The 15,217-nt window shown below is 54.2% G+C and overlaps 13 protein-coding genes across 20 annotated transcripts; 4 read left to right on the top strand and 9 right to left on the bottom strand.

Moving 5' to 3' along the window:
• Window positions 1–156: 156 nt before the first annotated feature.
• On the top strand, window positions 157–659 carry KVP17_001329 (uncharacterized protein; the record flags this gene model as incomplete). Of its 2 annotated transcripts, XM_068516651.1 has the most annotated exons (3): window positions 157–211; window positions 240–599; window positions 628–659. In XM_068516651.1, 3 exons carry the CDS (start codon window positions 157–159, stop codon window positions 657–659), a joined length of 447 nt encoding a protein of 148 aa, XP_068373297.1. The 2 variants fall into 2 exon arrangements, with proteins under 2 accessions (XP_068373297.1, XP_068373296.1); XM_068516650.1 differs by lacking the exons at window positions 157–211; window positions 628–659 and having other exon boundaries at window positions 296–619.
• Window positions 660–669: 10 nt separating this feature from the next.
• KVP17_001338 (uncharacterized protein) lies at window positions 670–2,020 on the bottom strand (the record flags this gene model as incomplete). 2 transcript variants are annotated; one of them, XM_068516663.1, is made up of 4 exons in its annotated part: window positions 670–866; window positions 895–976; window positions 1,005–1,816; window positions 1,843–2,020. In XM_068516663.1, 4 exons carry the CDS (start codon window positions 2,018–2,020, stop codon window positions 670–672), a joined length of 1,269 nt encoding a protein of 422 aa, XP_068373308.1. The 2 variants fall into 2 exon arrangements, with proteins under 2 accessions (XP_068373308.1, XP_068373309.1); XM_068516664.1 differs by lacking the exons at window positions 670–866; window positions 895–976; window positions 1,843–2,020 and having other exon boundaries at window positions 990–1,523.
• Window positions 2,021–2,135: 115 nt separating this feature from the next.
• KVP17_001336 (uncharacterized protein) lies at window positions 2,136–2,381 on the bottom strand (the record flags this gene model as incomplete). The annotated part of the gene is made up of 1 exon (XM_068516661.1): window positions 2,136–2,381. The coding sequence occupies one exon, from the start codon at window positions 2,379–2,381 to the stop codon at window positions 2,136–2,138; it is 246 nt and encodes an 81-aa protein (XP_068373306.1).
• A 91-nt stretch (window positions 2,382–2,472) lies between these two features.
• KVP17_001330 (uncharacterized protein) lies at window positions 2,473–4,347 on the bottom strand (the record flags this gene model as incomplete). The annotated part of the gene is made up of 1 exon (XM_068516652.1): window positions 2,473–4,347. The coding sequence occupies one exon, from the start codon at window positions 4,345–4,347 to the stop codon at window positions 2,473–2,475; it is 1,875 nt and encodes a 624-aa protein (XP_068373298.1).
• A 541-nt stretch (window positions 4,348–4,888) lies between these two features.
• On the top strand, window positions 4,889–5,774 carry KVP17_001328 (uncharacterized protein; the record flags this gene model as incomplete). 2 transcript variants are annotated; one of them, XM_068516648.1, is made up of 4 exons in its annotated part: window positions 4,889–4,918; window positions 4,947–5,225; window positions 5,254–5,393; window positions 5,423–5,774. In XM_068516648.1, 4 exons carry the CDS (start codon window positions 4,889–4,891, stop codon window positions 5,772–5,774), a joined length of 801 nt encoding a protein of 266 aa, XP_068373294.1. The 2 variants fall into 2 exon arrangements, with proteins under 2 accessions (XP_068373294.1, XP_068373295.1); XM_068516649.1 differs by lacking the exons at window positions 4,889–4,918; window positions 5,423–5,774 and having other exon boundaries at window positions 4,941–5,342.
• A 37-nt stretch (window positions 5,775–5,811) lies between these two features.
• KVP17_001326 (uncharacterized protein) lies at window positions 5,812–6,373 on the bottom strand (the record flags this gene model as incomplete). Of its 2 annotated transcripts, XM_068516644.1 has the most annotated exons (2): window positions 5,812–5,915; window positions 5,944–6,373. In XM_068516644.1, the coding sequence occupies 2 exons, from the start codon at window positions 6,371–6,373 to the stop codon at window positions 5,812–5,814; spliced, it is 534 nt and encodes a 177-aa protein (XP_068373290.1). The 2 variants fall into 2 exon arrangements, with proteins under 2 accessions (XP_068373290.1, XP_068373291.1); XM_068516645.1 differs by having other exon boundaries at window positions 5,876–6,373.
• A 39-nt stretch (window positions 6,374–6,412) lies between these two features.
• On the top strand, window positions 6,413–7,462 carry KVP17_001337 (uncharacterized protein; the record flags this gene model as incomplete). The annotated part of the gene is made up of 1 exon (XM_068516662.1): window positions 6,413–7,462. The coding sequence occupies one exon, from the start codon at window positions 6,413–6,415 to the stop codon at window positions 7,460–7,462; it is 1,050 nt and encodes a 349-aa protein (XP_068373307.1).
• Window positions 7,463–7,538: 76 nt separating this feature from the next.
• KVP17_001331 (uncharacterized protein) lies at window positions 7,539–10,858 on the bottom strand (the record flags this gene model as incomplete). The annotated part of the gene is made up of 2 exons (XM_068516653.1): window positions 7,539–9,752; window positions 9,809–10,858. 2 exons carry the CDS (start codon window positions 10,856–10,858, stop codon window positions 7,539–7,541), a joined length of 3,264 nt encoding a protein of 1,087 aa, XP_068373299.1.
• A 55-nt stretch (window positions 10,859–10,913) lies between these two features.
• On the bottom strand, window positions 10,914–12,088 carry KVP17_001327 (uncharacterized protein; the record flags this gene model as incomplete). Of its 2 annotated transcripts, XM_068516646.1 has the most annotated exons (3): window positions 10,914–11,917; window positions 11,946–11,994; window positions 12,023–12,088. In XM_068516646.1, the coding sequence occupies 3 exons, from the start codon at window positions 12,086–12,088 to the stop codon at window positions 10,914–10,916; spliced, it is 1,119 nt and encodes a 372-aa protein (XP_068373292.1). The 2 variants fall into 2 exon arrangements, with proteins under 2 accessions (XP_068373292.1, XP_068373293.1); XM_068516647.1 differs by lacking the exon at window positions 12,023–12,088 and having other exon boundaries at window positions 10,914–11,990.
• Window positions 12,089–12,120: 32 nt separating this feature from the next.
• KVP17_001335 (uncharacterized protein) lies at window positions 12,121–13,016 on the bottom strand (the record flags this gene model as incomplete). 2 transcript variants are annotated; one of them, XM_068516659.1, is made up of 3 exons in its annotated part: window positions 12,121–12,384; window positions 12,412–12,579; window positions 12,606–13,016. In XM_068516659.1, the coding sequence occupies 3 exons, from the start codon at window positions 13,014–13,016 to the stop codon at window positions 12,121–12,123; spliced, it is 843 nt and encodes a 280-aa protein (XP_068373305.1). The 2 variants fall into 2 exon arrangements, with proteins under 2 accessions (XP_068373305.1, XP_068373304.1); XM_068516658.1 differs by having other exon boundaries at window positions 12,121–12,579.
• Window positions 13,017–13,037: 21 nt separating this feature from the next.
• KVP17_001332 (uncharacterized protein) lies at window positions 13,038–13,841 on the bottom strand (the record flags this gene model as incomplete). Its single annotated transcript, XM_068516654.1, has 1 exon — window positions 13,038–13,841. One exon carries the CDS (start codon window positions 13,839–13,841, stop codon window positions 13,038–13,040), a length of 804 nt encoding a protein of 267 aa, XP_068373300.1.
• Window positions 13,842–13,988: 147 nt separating this feature from the next.
• On the top strand, window positions 13,989–14,333 carry KVP17_001334 (uncharacterized protein; the record flags this gene model as incomplete). Its single annotated transcript, XM_068516657.1, has 1 exon — window positions 13,989–14,333. The coding sequence occupies one exon, from the start codon at window positions 13,989–13,991 to the stop codon at window positions 14,331–14,333; it is 345 nt and encodes a 114-aa protein (XP_068373303.1).
• Window positions 14,334–14,472: 139 nt separating this feature from the next.
• KVP17_001333 (uncharacterized protein) lies at window positions 14,473–14,967 on the bottom strand (the record flags this gene model as incomplete). Of its 2 annotated transcripts, none has more annotated exons than XM_068516656.1 (1): window positions 14,473–14,967. In XM_068516656.1, one exon carries the CDS (start codon window positions 14,965–14,967, stop codon window positions 14,473–14,475), a length of 495 nt encoding a protein of 164 aa, XP_068373302.1. The 2 variants fall into 2 exon arrangements, with proteins under 2 accessions (XP_068373302.1, XP_068373301.1); XM_068516655.1 differs by having other exon boundaries at window positions 14,473–14,916.
• Between the last annotated feature and the right edge of the window lie 250 nt (window positions 14,968–15,217).

Below are 15,217 nucleotides of genomic sequence, written 5' to 3'. Positions count from 1 at the left end.
GCCATCGCTACAAATGCGTTTTATGTGAGAGCTCAGGAAGTGACTAAAGTGGGGGCTGTGTCGGAAGCGGGGGTTGTTGAGCGAGTGGGCGGCCACTTGTGAGTCCGTCTTGACCCTCATGAGTCAACGTTCAAAAGAAAGAAATCGAAAATAACAATGGCGATTCCCAAGCGTATTGTGAAAGAGACAGAGAGTCTGCTGAAAGATCCTCGTAGGTCACCACAGCCGCCGTTACACAGCTCCTTACATCGCTGCTGTCCCTGCCGCGGACAATCCAAGGTATTTCACCATCGATATGCTCGGACCTGAGGGAACACCGTACGAACGCGGTAATTACAAACTCGAGCTCTTTTTGCCAGAGCATTACCCCATGGAATCACCTAAGATTCGGTTCCTAACTAGAATTTATCATCCGAACATCGATAAACTAGGCCGCATTTGTCTAGATATTCTCAAAGACAAATGGTCACCAGCTTTGCAGATAAGGACTGTACTACTGTCTGTTCAGGCCCTGTTGTCCTCTCCGGAACCAGATGATCCTCTTGACCAAGCAGTGGCTAAACACTTCAAGAGTAATAAGGCTGGGGCCGAAGCTAAGGGTGAGTCCTGGGTGGCCTGACTATTCAGCCCGCGAATGGAACATGACCTATGCGAAATAGATCCAGACACTCAGCCGCGGAAATAGAACACAAGCACTGCAAACAGTAGAACCAACAATATGAAAGACCCTTCCAGGCTTGGGAGTGAGATTCGTGTGAGATGAAACTGGTTAGCAGGCCATTCCGTTATTCTAAGGAGGTCGGCGGTCGGTAAGTGGGGTTTGGCGAGCAGAATATCACGTATGGAGACCAGTCGCGCGTGTGTGTCTGCATGACCGCCCTGCAGACGTCTCACCTCTCGTAGCCAGCCACTTCCAGTACTGCTCTGGTGGCACGCGCACGACGCCAGCTAGCCACAGAGAGGCGTCTGATATGGCCTGTCTCATGGGTTCAATGTACCCTTACGTATTGGGATACAGGTCCTCTGGGCAGCAATCCATGACACCGGGTGAAAGACTCAACGCCTTGCTGGCCCACACATCTGTCCAGCACCATCTTTACACGTGTGAGGCACTCCGAGAGGAGGACTGCGTCATGTGGCTCGGGTGAGTCTTCCGCTATGCTGGGCGAGCTGAAATCGTCCTCCAGCGGGCGCACTAGCACGTGGCACCCAATAGGGTACACTTCTACGTCGGGGTCCCTCCACTCATGATCGCCTTCCTCGGCGGCTGGAGGCCGCCATTTCCAGATAGAAACTCGAGGTCGGATGAGACCGACCAGAATCAGAGGGTCGTTCACGTAGTTGATTCCGCCTCCTGGAAGCCGAAGGGGCTGATGGCGGATTTCGGCCTGGGAGGACGCAGGCAGTCTGAATTTTTCGGTTACATCGAAAACCAGCGCAACAGGCAAACCTTCTTCAGTTGTCGCCAAGCTGGACGTAGGGGGTACGAGCACCAGCCTCGTGCACATGTTGACGGTGGACATCAGGGAATGGATCGCGTCCTCCTGGTCGATACTGAACACTACATGACGAGCCGGTCCTAGAAATCCAGCAGGTGGCAAGGATGGCAGCCACACATCCGGCAATATGCCTGTGCAGGGCAGACCGATACACCCACTCGCAGGAGGTCGCAACACGCCGAGCCAACGCCAGAAGGTGCGCAAGCGCTCTACGCGCTCCTCGTGGTCATCCTCTGGCAGAGAGACCTGAGACGCCGTCTGAGGTTGTCGCTCGCGCCGGCGCTGTGCTGACACATCCGGAAAGCGTTCCTCAACGACTGTTTTTCAAGGGGGCGGCGCTCACTTTCTTTCAGCAGGATGTTCACGTTATCGGTGATCAAAAACGGCTCCCTACAGATTGGACATAACGACCTGATGTTAGTCGATTGTGTGAGGCAGTCCAAGCAGAATGTATGGCCACAGCTGGTTGTAATGGGATCAAGTAACAGTCTCAGGCAGATGGGGCAGTCCAGGTCAGGCATCAACGAATCTTAGCATTTTGTAAGCTCACTCGATCCTGAAGGGAACCTCAACTGCGAGCCTGTGCCTTGTGTCTTGTTCGTCGTCACTCAAAAGCGCGTGCTTTGCTCCTTTGTCCTAATCGGAAGCTGTTTCTGAGGAGTCGTATTCGTCGTAGTCCTCGTCACCTCGAATCATATTGTAGTATGCAAACGCAGCTTCCATGGAGGTCATTGGGCCTCTACGCCCAATATGCAGATCATACACGATATGATCGTTGCCTTCGAAATCTTGAGAAGCGGAGCTTCCAGCAATGGTTGAATGTGCGGCGAATACAGCCTGGAGCCAGCAGTCTATGGGCGTCTTTTTGTATGTCAACCGCATCACGCAGATTTGTCGCTTTCAGACAAGTACGAAATCTACGGATCCAAGCCAAATCTGCGCCATAGGGTAGCCATGAATAGCATTGATCATCTCACACACCAGTCACATTCCCTTGTCTAGCAACAGCTTTTGCTTTCTCCACGTCATACTGGGCGGTGCCTCCTATGACGAACACAAATCCATTAGCGACTCCTTCTGTGCAACAGTTCTCGTCGTAGACAGTGAAGTTATGGAAGTCTGCCTCTTGCAGCCACCACTGGGCCTTAGATTTCCAACAGGCGGAGTTGGCGTCCAACGAGACACCATCGCAGGTGCCTGCAATGACGAGGCCTGTGGGGCACCCTCCCATGCCTACACCCGTCACTGGTTGGAAGCTCTTGGATCCAGACTCCCCAGAGGCATTTTTGGGAACGGCCCAGGGGCATTTCTTCGGCCGAATTGATGTCAACTGACACGAACCATGAGTAACACCTGCATTTCCGCAAATCAGGTTAAGCGTTTCACTATCGAGGTCCAGGTGTGGGTGGTCATTCCTGGCACACCAATCCCTGTGTAGACTCGACGTGTCACTGCAGAACGCTTCTCCAACAGCATTAGGGCCTCTTGACCTCACCGTCGCGCAGTCTGCTGGTCCACCGCCTTGCCAAACAGCTCCCCGAGTCACGATGCAGACGTTGCCATCTGAGCGGTGGACGTTGTCGTAGTCTCCCGGAGGCAGGGCGTACCCCTCCCCCTCTCGGGGCAAGGGGAGAATAGAGTTTATCTGCGTGTTCTCAGCTACATTGTTGCAATAGGTGTACCCTCCACATCGACCGATAACGATCACGGTAAGTGGTCGCGTAGAGTGTTCGGATTGCACCTCGTAGCACAGGTCGTTGTTTCGCCAAGCCGCCTGGCCTCCCTTACTCCAGTCCCCATACATCATCGTGGGAACAGCCGCCACTCCATCGACGCCCAGGCACTCACGAGCGAACTTAGCCCAGTCAGCGACGGTACCTCCCGACGCTGCGGAACCGCCGTAAGTGGTGACCGTGGCTATAGGCCACGTGTTTAGCCCCGTCCAGGGCCGACCGAAGTACTTTTCGTAGTAGGTTGGTATGTCGGACTTGAACGGTTCGCACTTGTTGTTTTCGCAAAGGGCATAAGCCGCGGGACATAGGTCGCTCTTGGCGCCCCAGTCTCCTTGCCACGGCGACTGGTCGCAGTTGATGTAGCGGTTGGCGCCGAGAGACTGGTCAGCTGCGTAGGCCGGCATCTGCAGCTGGGTGTGCTGACCCAGAAACTCAGGAGCGCATACTTCAGAGGGTGAGCCGTCACCGATATCGCCTAGCATTACCGATCTCATGGGGATGTTCAACGACTCACAGACGTTCCCCTTGGGAGGGTCAGGAGGTTGAGTGGGAGGTCTGGGAGGCTGAGTGGGTGGTTGGGGAGGCTGAGTGGGCGGTTTGGGAGGCTGAGTGGGAGGTTTGGGAGGGTCAGTGGGAGGTCTTGGGAACGCAGTCGTGATTTCCACTGGTACTGGAGTCGTGAGCAACCCAGGCACCTCGAACGCACAGCGGGACCAGTTGTGCCCTACGCAGGTCGCAATCGCCTCACCGCTGCTCTGGTCAACACACCAAGGGCGGCCTTGTTCATGACCGTAGAAGTCACACATCATCAAGCAGTGGGGGCGGATTGGGCTGGTTGGATCGAGGGAGAGAAGGTCACGGCATTGTTGCACGGTGCTCAGCTCCGAGCCATGCGGAGCCGTGAAATGGCATTGAGTCCAACTAGCGCTAATGCACGCAGCGACAGCAACTCCGCTAGTTCTATCGTCACAGAACGAAGCTGCTGATTCGCTAGCAAAAAAATCGCACAGACCTTTGCAGAACTGATTCTCCGGACCGGTAACGTCCACACGAGATCGGCAGTCTTCGGCAGGTAGCGCTAAAGACAACGAAACCAGCGTCGCAAACTTCAACATTCGTTTCGCACTTCAGATTATGTGACGATAGCGCACCCCGAAACTGAGACCAGACCCGACTGTTGAAACGTGCAAGCCTGAAGGTATGGATGATGCGTAAGAGTAGCCAGCACCTGAAACCTCAGCAACAGATGCTCCTGCGAGTCAAGGTCAAACGGTAAGAGTATGAGGGTGCGAACTCATAACGCCACACCTAGGGGGGGGAGGACCCCCACGTGACACTGATGAAGGCATTGATGCAAGTTGAGGGGTCTATTTGCGATTTGTTGTGAAGATCGACGAATCAACAATGAGTTTCCAACCGCCCAATCCCAACTGGAACCAGCAGGCTCCTCCACGCCCCGGCCAAGCTGCTCGTCCGATGGGAATGTACCCTCAGCAAGTTCCACGACGCATTCCACAGCTTACACCACAGCAACTTCAGCACCTGACACCTCAGCAGCAGCAGATGCTCCACCAACAAATGCAGGCACAGCAATCCCAAATGCAACAGATCCAACGGACAGCGTCTGGTCAACAATGGCAAGCAGGCACCCAGCAAATGCGACCCGCGCCCGCCATCCCCACTCCCGTGAGCGCAATTTGCCGTCCGAATGCAGATGCCCTCGGCACCAGGCATCGGTGAGAAGCTCTTCGACGCCATAGGTGGGTTCGACGTGTCGGAGCCACGGCTGCTCTCCGCCTTCAAAGACATGTCACGTCTGACCTCGGCGACCAGTGCAGGGCCCGGAGGATCTCGTATGGATCTCTCTGAGGAGCCCCACATGTCCGATGCTCACTTTATCGAGCTCTCTCTGAAAGCCACGCTCGCAGGTTCAGGCAGGAACTCCCTGGTCGTTGGGCTGTTGGAACACCTCATGGGGCTGTCAAGTGTCAATGTGGGTGTCGTCGGCAGGCTCAACTCAGATCTTCGGCACGTTCAAAGAAGAGTGCTGGCGCGTCAGACACGAGGACGCAGGCACAGTGTTTACGAAGACTGGAATCCCGGCTGTTAAGGAGATGTGGCTCCGACGTTATGTGGCACCTGAGTGTCTGAGCAACAAGTGGTAAATCGCAAGCCTCTGTAATCACGCAGTGCCCTGAGGATTTACCAACAAGACCTGGCCCATCAGCAATTCCCAACTCGAGCCAGACGAGTAAAGGAGACGGTCGTGTCGTCCGGCTTCGGCCTGATCCTCACTGCGTTAGGGTTCCAGCAAAGCGCGTCGCACGATTTCTACTGCAGGGGTCAGATTTTCCACCATCGTCCGGGCACCAGCCAGCATGTGGCCGTGCACACGCTGAGGTACTTCTCGGACTGCGAGATGAAGCAGGAGTTGTTTCCTGGCAAAATCTACGTCGAGGCCAAGATGCGAGTGGACAAGGACGAGAACTTGGAAGCTGCGGCGCAGTACCTTCTGGAGTTTTCAGGGAAGCTACGACCGTGAGTGGGCTGGACGTACAGACACAGATTCGTTAACCTCATTAAGACTTAAGCCTGCTGTCAAGGATCACTTTTTGCAGGTGCTGGAACATCTGGGTCGTCGGTTTAGGCGTGTCGAAGAATTCGTCTAAGTTGATTGATTGTTCTGCGTGATATACACCTTCCAGCCTCACCGTCTTCGTAGCCCTTAGCCTGCTCTATCATCTCGAATTTATCAATGTCGTGGCAAAACTTAGCCTCGAGCGTGTCTCCCGCCTCGAACTCCTGGAACAAATCCATCAGTTCGTCGCCGATGACCGGCTCTAGCATGCCAGCAATGCGCTCCATGGCCTCCTGCTCCAGCGCGGCCTTCTCCTCGCGGCTGACGCCGCACTTCGGTGTGATATCGCCCACTAGGGCCTCTGCCAAGTCGTGGACGAGGCACATCTTGATGCATCTGTCTCGGTCCACTGAGGGGTCGCTGATAAGGAAAGCGCACATGGCTGCGCGAAACATGTGCTCCGCCACGGATTCAGGCTTCTCCACGCCGGAGAGAACCCACCCTTTGCGGGGGAGTCGTTTCAGATCACGACAGAGCCGCAAGAATTCCAAATTCCCACACATGCTGGCAAAAAAGGCTTATAAGTGACCATAAATATTATCATGCCTGAGGTCACTCAGAATGGAGACCCTCAGCGAAGAATCGAGTCCCCCCACAATAGGGTCCGCAGGAAGAGTGTGCACCGTGCGATGGAAGACAAGGACAGCAACTATGAGAGAGTACTCTTCGGAGTGGATGTCGATGAACTTATCGATACAAACGAATTCTTCCGACGGGATTACAGATACCAAATCAAAATCGAGATCGCCTCGGTTCAAATTCTGGACCAGGGTATTCTCTGTCCCGGAAGCTTTCGCATCACTGTGGGCGATGCCAAAATGCGAACTGAGGTGGTCGAGGACCTATCGACCTTGGCCGCCTCCACGATTACTCCCTACACTCAGAACCGCTACTTGTCAGTGCGCCTCTACCTCGCAGAGCAATCGGCACCAGTCGCCGTAGCCGTGCTGGATGTGAGTCTCGGTGAGCTGAGACCCACATGCTGGGGGTGGAAGGGGGAGGTGGAGTTGGAGGACAGGGTGTTGCGAGATATGGTCGTGAACCTGCAATTCTCCTACGAGATCAGTGTTGGAGCACTGGACTCCGCTGACGTCGTCCTGCGAACCACTACGGTGTCACCCCCGCAAGCGACACTACCTACCATTCCGGTGTGCTCTGAGCGGGCCGGGGCTCGCACGATGGATACTAGGCCGTGGTGTAAGTTGTTGATTGCTCCCGTTCGAAGACACGGCTGCACGGTTTGCCCCGTCGTGGAGGTGGGTGACATGACGCACACAGGCGTTCCCTTCAGCTCGTCAGACGGAGGGGAACTAATTTTTAATTCTGGAGGCTCGACGAGTGCGTTGCTGAAGATGAAAGGTACTGATGACACCACCCTCGCTTCCTTGCCCATAAGCTTTGCGGATTTCTTCGTGTGCAAACGAGCAGTGGAACTGGACCTGATTGATTCAGGGAAAACCAGGGGGCGAGTGACTGTCAGCCTGGAACTGCACACAGACATAGCAAGAGCGCGACGGATGTCTCAGCCTGACAACAAACCTCGTAAGAGCCGAGATCGCATCGAACTTATTAAAGCACATCTTCGCCATTGAAGAAGTTTTGGGAGTGGCAGGAGTGCGAATTATTATATCATGGCGGAATTTAGGAGTGGGGCATCTTCACACAACATCAATTCCGTCGTGAAGGGTAGCCGTGGCGTGGTGACTGGCTTCTCGGTGGGTAGGGCACGCCGCGGTCGTAGGGCCTGTCCGGGTGGAACTGGGGAGGGTAACTTGTGGGCTCGGAGACGTAGTTCGGCCGGCGCCTGTCATCGAAGACGGGGCCAGGTTGCCTCCCTGGAGACGAGCGCTGGTAGCCGTGGGGCCTGTCGTGGTAGTCCGTTCTGTAGACGTCTCTGTCGTACTGATACCCTGTAGCTGTCGGCCGTTCGTAGCGCGGATCGAAGGAGGGCGGACGAGGAAAGTCGACTGGCCGGTCATACACACGTTGTCGGTCATACTCACGTGGCCGGTCGTACTCACGTTGACGGTCGTACTCACGTTGGCGGTCGTATTCACGTGGCCGGTCGTACTCACGGGGCCGGTCATAAGAACGGGGTCTGTCATAAGAACGAGGTCTGTCGTAAGAGGGTCTGTCGTAGGAGGGTCTGTCGTGAGAGGGTCTGTCGTGAGAGGGTCTGTCGTTAGAGCGCTGAGCTGGATAGGGTTGAGACCTTTCCTGATCTTTGGTGACATTTCGAGAGCCAGGTTGATATGGCATCTGGTGAGTGTAGTTGTTGAAATGACGACGCTCTTCAGGGACATCCACAGGGAAGTTGTACCGCTTGAGAACCTTGAGCATAACTCGTTTGATATTGGCTGCATCAAATTGTTTCCTCCTTTGACCACGACCGCCATCGTCCACCAACATGTCCATAGGAGTCACGTCGCATGTCACAGGTTCTGCTCCCGCCAACAGTGAGCAGACGTGCGGTGGTCTGTTTACCGGCGGCCAGAAGACCGCAACTCGGGAACTATTCTCGAATGAAGCCAACGCGTCAGGGTCATCTACGGGGAAGATTGCCTGCTCGCGGAAAGCAGCACCTCCGTTGAACAGTAGACCTTGGTGGCTAGTATCACCTTTGTTGGCTCCGAATTGAATAGCACCCACCATGCCGGAGATGTCAGACACGCTGGCAATAGGTGTGGGGACGTCTGCACACTGCTCAATTTGGGGCCCCAGAGCGTTGTGTTGCGACACGTAGAGAAACTCAGACCCCAAGGAGTTCCGCACGTGCTCTGCTGGAGTTAACGAGCCGTTCAAAGGCTCCAAGGCCGTCCTCAGTCGCCCTTCATCGATGAATGGCAGCAGGGCTACCCACATCCAAGCGAATTTCTTGCCATCAGGGTCCTGTTTGAACTTTCGGGGGTAGAAATCGGCGATGTCAGAACTGCCATCCGCTAAGAGAGCCGCGTACGCGGATGGGAGGCAGTGAGAGGACCTTGGTGGAAGCACCGCCATTAGCTGTTCGAATGGTCGAAACGGGTGAGACTCCTGTGGAAAGCTTATTTCCGTAATGGACGCCTTCTCGGCGACCATCGCTTGAGGGCCGCTTAACGACAGGTCTGCTGTGTCACCGCGCATCACGAGGCCAACGTCACTGGCCAGGGGGGCATAGTGGAAGGGATAGAACCACTCCCATGAAGGACATCCTTGAAAGTAGTACAGCAGCACCCATTGCAGGCCACGCGCGTACTCACGCGCTACCTTGCTAGGGAAGGCCCGTGCATCGTCAACGGGGAGAAGATGAAATTTCTCTCGGTAGTACTTCTCATACCAACTCTCTCGGCCGCCAGAACCAAGTGCGACATCATCCTGAGGGTCCTCGATCTCGAACACCTCCTTTCGCTTTTCAGCGATGCGCTTCTTCCACAGGTCCACGTTTTCTCGGAGAGAGGGCTCCGGGGTACATACCGCCACTGGCTCAACTACACTGGCTGACGGCGATGAGAAGAGCTGAGACCTCAAGGAGGCTGCCACAGCCTCGTTGGAGGGTCCCAGCATATCTCTCATCACTGGCGGCGCGGCGAGACGCTCAGGATGCTGACGGTGAGGGGTTGAATCCCGGTCTTTGTTCAAGCGCTCGCGGTCCTTGTTCTGGCGGTCGCGGCGGGCCATGTTCTGCTTTCGGCGGTGGCTCATCTCAAATATCTCGTCCTCGGTCAGGCTGAGATAGGTGACAAAGGTTGCCAGTTGAGGCCAGTTGATTATGCCTGCGTCACACAGGTAGGAGGAGAGGTGAGGCATCAGATTGCAGTACAAAAGCATCATCTGGTCTATCGATCCCCCTCGAATGGACAGCGAAGGGATATGCGGAAGAAAGTCGTTCCCGCAGAAGAAACACTGAAACAGAATAAAACCCAGCAAAACAAACAAGCTAGAAGGACAACTCAACCTACCATAAAGACGAAGTCGTCCAACACACGTTCCTTATCGTGTGGGAAGGTGAGCTTCTCTTCGAAGTTGAACTCGAGGAAGAGATACTCTCTGAGTACAGCGATTTGGACAAACTGCAGATTCTTCCATGTGGACTTGAAAGAGACCAAGGCGTTCCCCACCTCCGAGCTGCCCGCCTTTCCCTCTAAGAACTCCCTAAAGGCAGCTTCCTTATCCAGGGCTGGCCTGTCGGGGCAGTCATCGGCTGAGTGCGCAAGGCTCTTGCAGTAAGAGCACTGCGTCGTATTCCGCGTTGGAGCTGTGACTTCTTCACGAAGGATGAAGAAGTGCGCCTCGTGAGTTGCGAGAGCAAGCATGATCAAGTCGGCGTCTTGCCCATGCAGAACGTGCCTCGTGTTGGGGTCGTAGTCCGGTCTGTGACGTTCGGAGCGGATGAACTGCACTATCTTATGCTCGCCCTCGCCTGGACTGTTGGAGTCTGTGAGCACAACGCGAAGGTGTTTCCAACCTGGATCGGTGGAGAGCTTGTACTGAATCCAAAAGCGAAGGGCCTTGGTCATGCTTTCCATGTAAGGAGTGCCTGGCGTGATAACATTCGAGTCCCATCGAGGTTTCCGAGGTGGTGCTGGCCTTCCATCCTTCTCGAACTCCGCAGCAAGCTCTTCATAGATCCTTTCTTCTGTTTCGATCTCTAATGCCGCTTTGAAACGTCTGACTCGCTGCTGGTTCATCTTGGCCCTAGGTGCTACACCATCGATGGCAAGATACAGTAGCCGCTTAGGTCGCACAATGTTGACCAATCTCTCTATGTAAGCAAAGATAAAGCGAAACATTCTAACCTCCGTCTCCGGCTGCGATCCCTCTTCTGGGTGACTGCACGGGTGAATGATACCGTTCATGTCCAAGTACAAATTGTCGAACTCGCCATTCGGGTTCGGTTGCAAGAGGTCGTACTCGTAGCCGTGTTCCCGAACACGAGGATCCTCCTGACAGTCCTTCAGAACCTTGGGGTACTTCTGGCAGAGCCACCGATAGAAAGTCGGAACTCCCATCCAAAATTCGTTTTTTTTATTTGATGCCGCACTGTTCACATTGAAATCCAAACAGCTAATCCCTATGCCTTGATCTATGATTCGATGCGCCCCGGCGACTGCTGCCGTCGACTCGTTCTCGTTTCTGGTCGCGTTTCTTACGCACGACTTCAGAGTACACCTTGTTACGATACTCGTCAATGTCGAACTTTGTGTTGTCGTCGATAGGAATCTTCACAACTTTGTCGCAGCGAGGCTCATCAGCAGGGTTGTGGAACTGGGCGACGTACGGGTGCTCCAGTGCTCGTTCCGCAGACAACCGCTTCTCTGGATTGAAGTGCAGAAGTTGCTTCAGCAGCGAGACAGATTCGGGGGTGGCGTTCGGGAACACGTCCTCGAAATGTCGAGTCCTTTTTACAGGCAGGGATTCCAGCATCGTGTGCGCGAACGGCGACCCCATTGCGTCAATATCCGAGGACGAGGGCCTCCCTGTGAGGTCCATGATGCGTTCCAGCTGGTTCATAGTGGAAGTCCCAGGGAATATCGGACGACCGCTAATCAGTTCACCCAGAATGCACCCGAGGCTCCACAGGTCCACACCTTTGGTATACTTGGTGGAGCCCAGCAAGATTTCTGGTGCTCGATACCACCGAGTCGCAACGTAGTCTGTCAACACAGGATGGGCAGCGTTTTCGTCATCGGACTGCGCAACGGATCTCGCAAGGCCAAAGTCCGCAACCTTCACAAGGCACTCGGAATTCAACAAGATGTTGCTTGGTTTCATGTCCCTGTGTAGCAATTCGCCCGAGTGCATGTATTTGATAGCCTTCAACAGCTGGTAGACGATATATTGCTTATGAATCTCCTCCAGAATGTTAGCTCGAATTACAGCATGGAGGTCCGTTTCCATATAATCGAAGACGAGATAGATGTCCCTGTCGTTGGCGGCCTTCATCACGTTCAGCAAGCGCACGATATTATCGTGCCCATTCAACTCTTGTAGAAACATGATCTCACGGAAAGTCCGCTGGGCGTCGGTTGCGTTCTGGAACGCGTCGAAGATCTTTTTAAGCGCCACAACTGCATTTGCCGGCCTCGAAACTCTCACCCTGATGATTACGAGTGCGATCGATCGCCTTCCAGACGATGCCATAGGCCTGGATAACTCGTCTCTGCAACCCCCACCCCCTTGCCGAGCTTCTGAGCGAGATCGTACTTCCGGAGAATGTGCTTGTCGATCTCGTCGGACATCAAAATGAGTAAATAACGGGACGTTTTTTTGGCTACAGCTGCGACACTCTCTTTCTCAGCAGTTCCTTTGGCCCCCGCTTGTGTTCCGCGAGCTTCGGCTTCGTTGTGCTTCCGCGTCGTAACCAACGCTTGACACCTTGTTGAATGGCCTGTGCCGCCTGTGTACGTTCATCATACTCTGGCGGAGGGGACAATCCGGTCAGAACTTCCATCAAGTGGATTTGTTTCGTTGCCTCTTGCAGACTTCGTTCTCGCTGATCAACACTGCGCCTCAAAACCTCGATAGCGGAGTTGCGCTGGTTGCTTAGTAGCAGAAAGCTCACCTTAGCTTCGACACCCTTCAGTTTCTGCAGTTGACTGGCAGACAAATCGGTAAGAGCCTGTATTTGAGAGGCCAGCACGTCGCTGGCGCCGCTCAAGAGACGCACTCCACGCTTATAGTCGTTCTCTGGGTCCTGCAGAGCATTCAGTTCATCCGTTACCTGTTGTATCTGGTGACGAAGATGTCGCAACCCACCTGTTCAAGAAGCACGGTTTTCGTGCATAGCATAGCAATGTGCTGCATTTGCCTCAAATTGTGCGCCCAAAGCCTCTGGTTGTGCTGGAGTCGAGATTGTTCGAAGAGTGCCAATTCGGACTCTGATGAGGCGATTTCATTTTGAATCTTCTCGATGTCAGTTTGGATTTCGCTCAATTCGTTGTCCATCAAGACGCTTCTAGCGTGGAAGTTGAGCTCCTCCTCGGACACCACAATTCGCCAGTCACGACGCTCCAGCGCAGAAGCCAACCGTTCAATGAAGTCCGCCCTCGGATTGAACCCGCTGGTGCCGGCATGCAACCCAACTCCGAATAAGTCTTCCCACGCGTTGGAGGCATTCCTGTGGCAGGCGGTCGTAAGTTGGGCTTGCAGCGCTTCCAGTCCACTCATCGATTTTCTTTTCCAGCGATTTTAGAGTTTCAATGCACGGTACTGCTCAAGCTTCTGCTGGAGCTCCTTCTCTTGACGACGTACAAACGCAGCATCTGTATGGGCAAATTTGGAATCCTGCAAACATTCTAGCTGATTACTCAAAGCGGTTACCAGCAAATCCCTAACCTCATGAACGTTTCGATGTCGAAAGTTCGAGAAGCAAGGTTTCCCTTCTAGTGGCCTTATGTCTATCGCCTCCCCGCAGGAGTTGCGGTAGACGCCAGGGAAGTACCCCACTGGGTACACTTTTCGCCAACCCTCTCTGTCAACGTCAAGCGCGTCCTCCCACATTTCAAACGGGACCACCTTCAGTTTCCGCTTTGCTGCTGCCCCTTCGTAGTCAAAATCGGGAGGCGGCCACTCAGGTAGGACATACCACCAGCGGCACAGAAGCTCAGCAATCAACGCCTCCTTACGACCTTTCTTCTTTAATTCCTTCACAATTTTGACAGGGCCTGACTCGCTGGACGAACTGGACTTCCCCTTTTTTGAGCGGCGTGGGCCCGCTTGCCTTTTTGGACTTCGTTTTTCTGTCTTCTTTTTCTTCTGCGCTTTGCTGGAGGAGGACGTCACACTAGCCGACGACGATTCATCCGCAGATGAGCTCAGGAAGCTACTGGTGCTCTCAGAACTCGTTGCATCTAGGCCGGCAGGCGAGCACGTTGGCCTCGTAGCCAAAGGACGAGCCGACGCTGGTGCCTCATCCTCATCATCGACGAATAACACCTTGCTTCGGTGACCAGCGAGTCGCACTGGCGACTCGGCACTCGACGGCAAGCTCATTGGTGCTTAATCCGCGAATAACTAGATTCGTAGGTTAGTTTCACTGAGAGTCACTGCGTGAGTGATGTTGTCATTGTACCCATGTGTATGTGAGTTGGCACGTCCAGCAGTTCGCAATACGTCGACCTTCCAACAAACGACTATTTTATGTCCAACGAAGCCCTTTTCACCTCGTATTTAGCTAGCGCTGCGGTCGGTGCCGTAGCCTTCTACCTGTGGACCAAGACGTCCTGGCCTCTCAGTCGGACGAAAACCGGCCAAGAATGCAAAATGGTGCTGGTTGTCAACATGGACTTGAAGATGGGCAAGGGCAAGATTGGGGCACAATGTGGGCACGCGGCTTTAGCTGCCTATCGGCGAGCGGAGAAGCTAGGACTTGCAGAGCTGGATGATTGGATCAACGAAGGACAAACTAAGGTGTGTCTGAAAGCAACCTACGACCAAATGCTCAGTCTTCGTTACGAAGCGAAGAAACGGAATGTCGTGTCCTAGTGAGTTTCGCTGTCGGTTCTCATTCAGTCAGATTCATGACGCAGGACGCACTCAAATCCCCAGCGGTAGCGCAACTGTGTTTGCAATTGGTCCGGCACCAGTGACGTTGATTGACGAAATAACCGGCCACCTCAAGCTGTTATAGATTGGCACTTAAGTTCGAAACTGGATAGTCTGAACTCTGCTCTCTAAAGTCACGATCCAACGTCCAGAACTGCAGCTCTCCCTTGTAATTCGAAACTCGGATATGACCCTTAGACCTCCGACAAACGCAAAGTTCATCGCCACAGCGAGTGCCCTTGGTTTTCGATAAAAAGACGATGTCAGTCCCTTGGTGCTCAGCTGTCTGCTTCTCAAAAGACATTGTGGTCCATCTGTGTAGCAAGCACTCACGATGGAGCACCAGGGCGCCGATGCCCAGAGTGTCAGGTGCTAGGGTCAACAGCTCCTGCACGTCGCTGTTGTCTGTGTTGAAATTCTCAGGGTCATAGTTTCGCAGCTTGTAGAACAGGGAGGTCACGAAAACAGCCACATCGGGGCTCATATCCTCCTCGGTTTGGAATCGCATTGCGTAGGTTTCCATCCTACGAAGATGCTCAGAGGCAGTTGGGTTGCTTTGACTGAACCGAGTCATTCTCTGAGATATGTGGGCGGTTGGCGAACCATCGTCGAGATGTTCATTCTCGCCGTCCATAAAACGAACCTCGGGTCTCAACCCGCGAGATTTGCGTCGCGCTCGAGCACCATCCAGGCCCAACACTGGCACCGCAGGGTCATGAGACTCCTCGAAGCGTTCGCTACGTCGTCGACCTCGGGGACTGCCTTGGGATCGTCGACGTGGACTCGGATGTGGGGTGTCCTGTCCGCCACGTCCACTCTGTTGA

This window comes from the organism of the source record quoted next (genome assembly GCF_019968985.1).
Source record: "MAG: Porospora cf. gigantea B chromosome Unknown PgB_NODE_547_length_15254_cov_114.804, whole genome shotgun sequence".
Taxonomy (NCBI): Eukaryota; Apicomplexa; class Conoidasida; order Eugregarinorida; family Porosporidae; genus Porospora; species Porospora cf. gigantea B.
The sequence above is the reverse complement of the archived record's forward strand: the minus strand, read 5'-3'. Positions and strand labels throughout refer to the sequence as shown.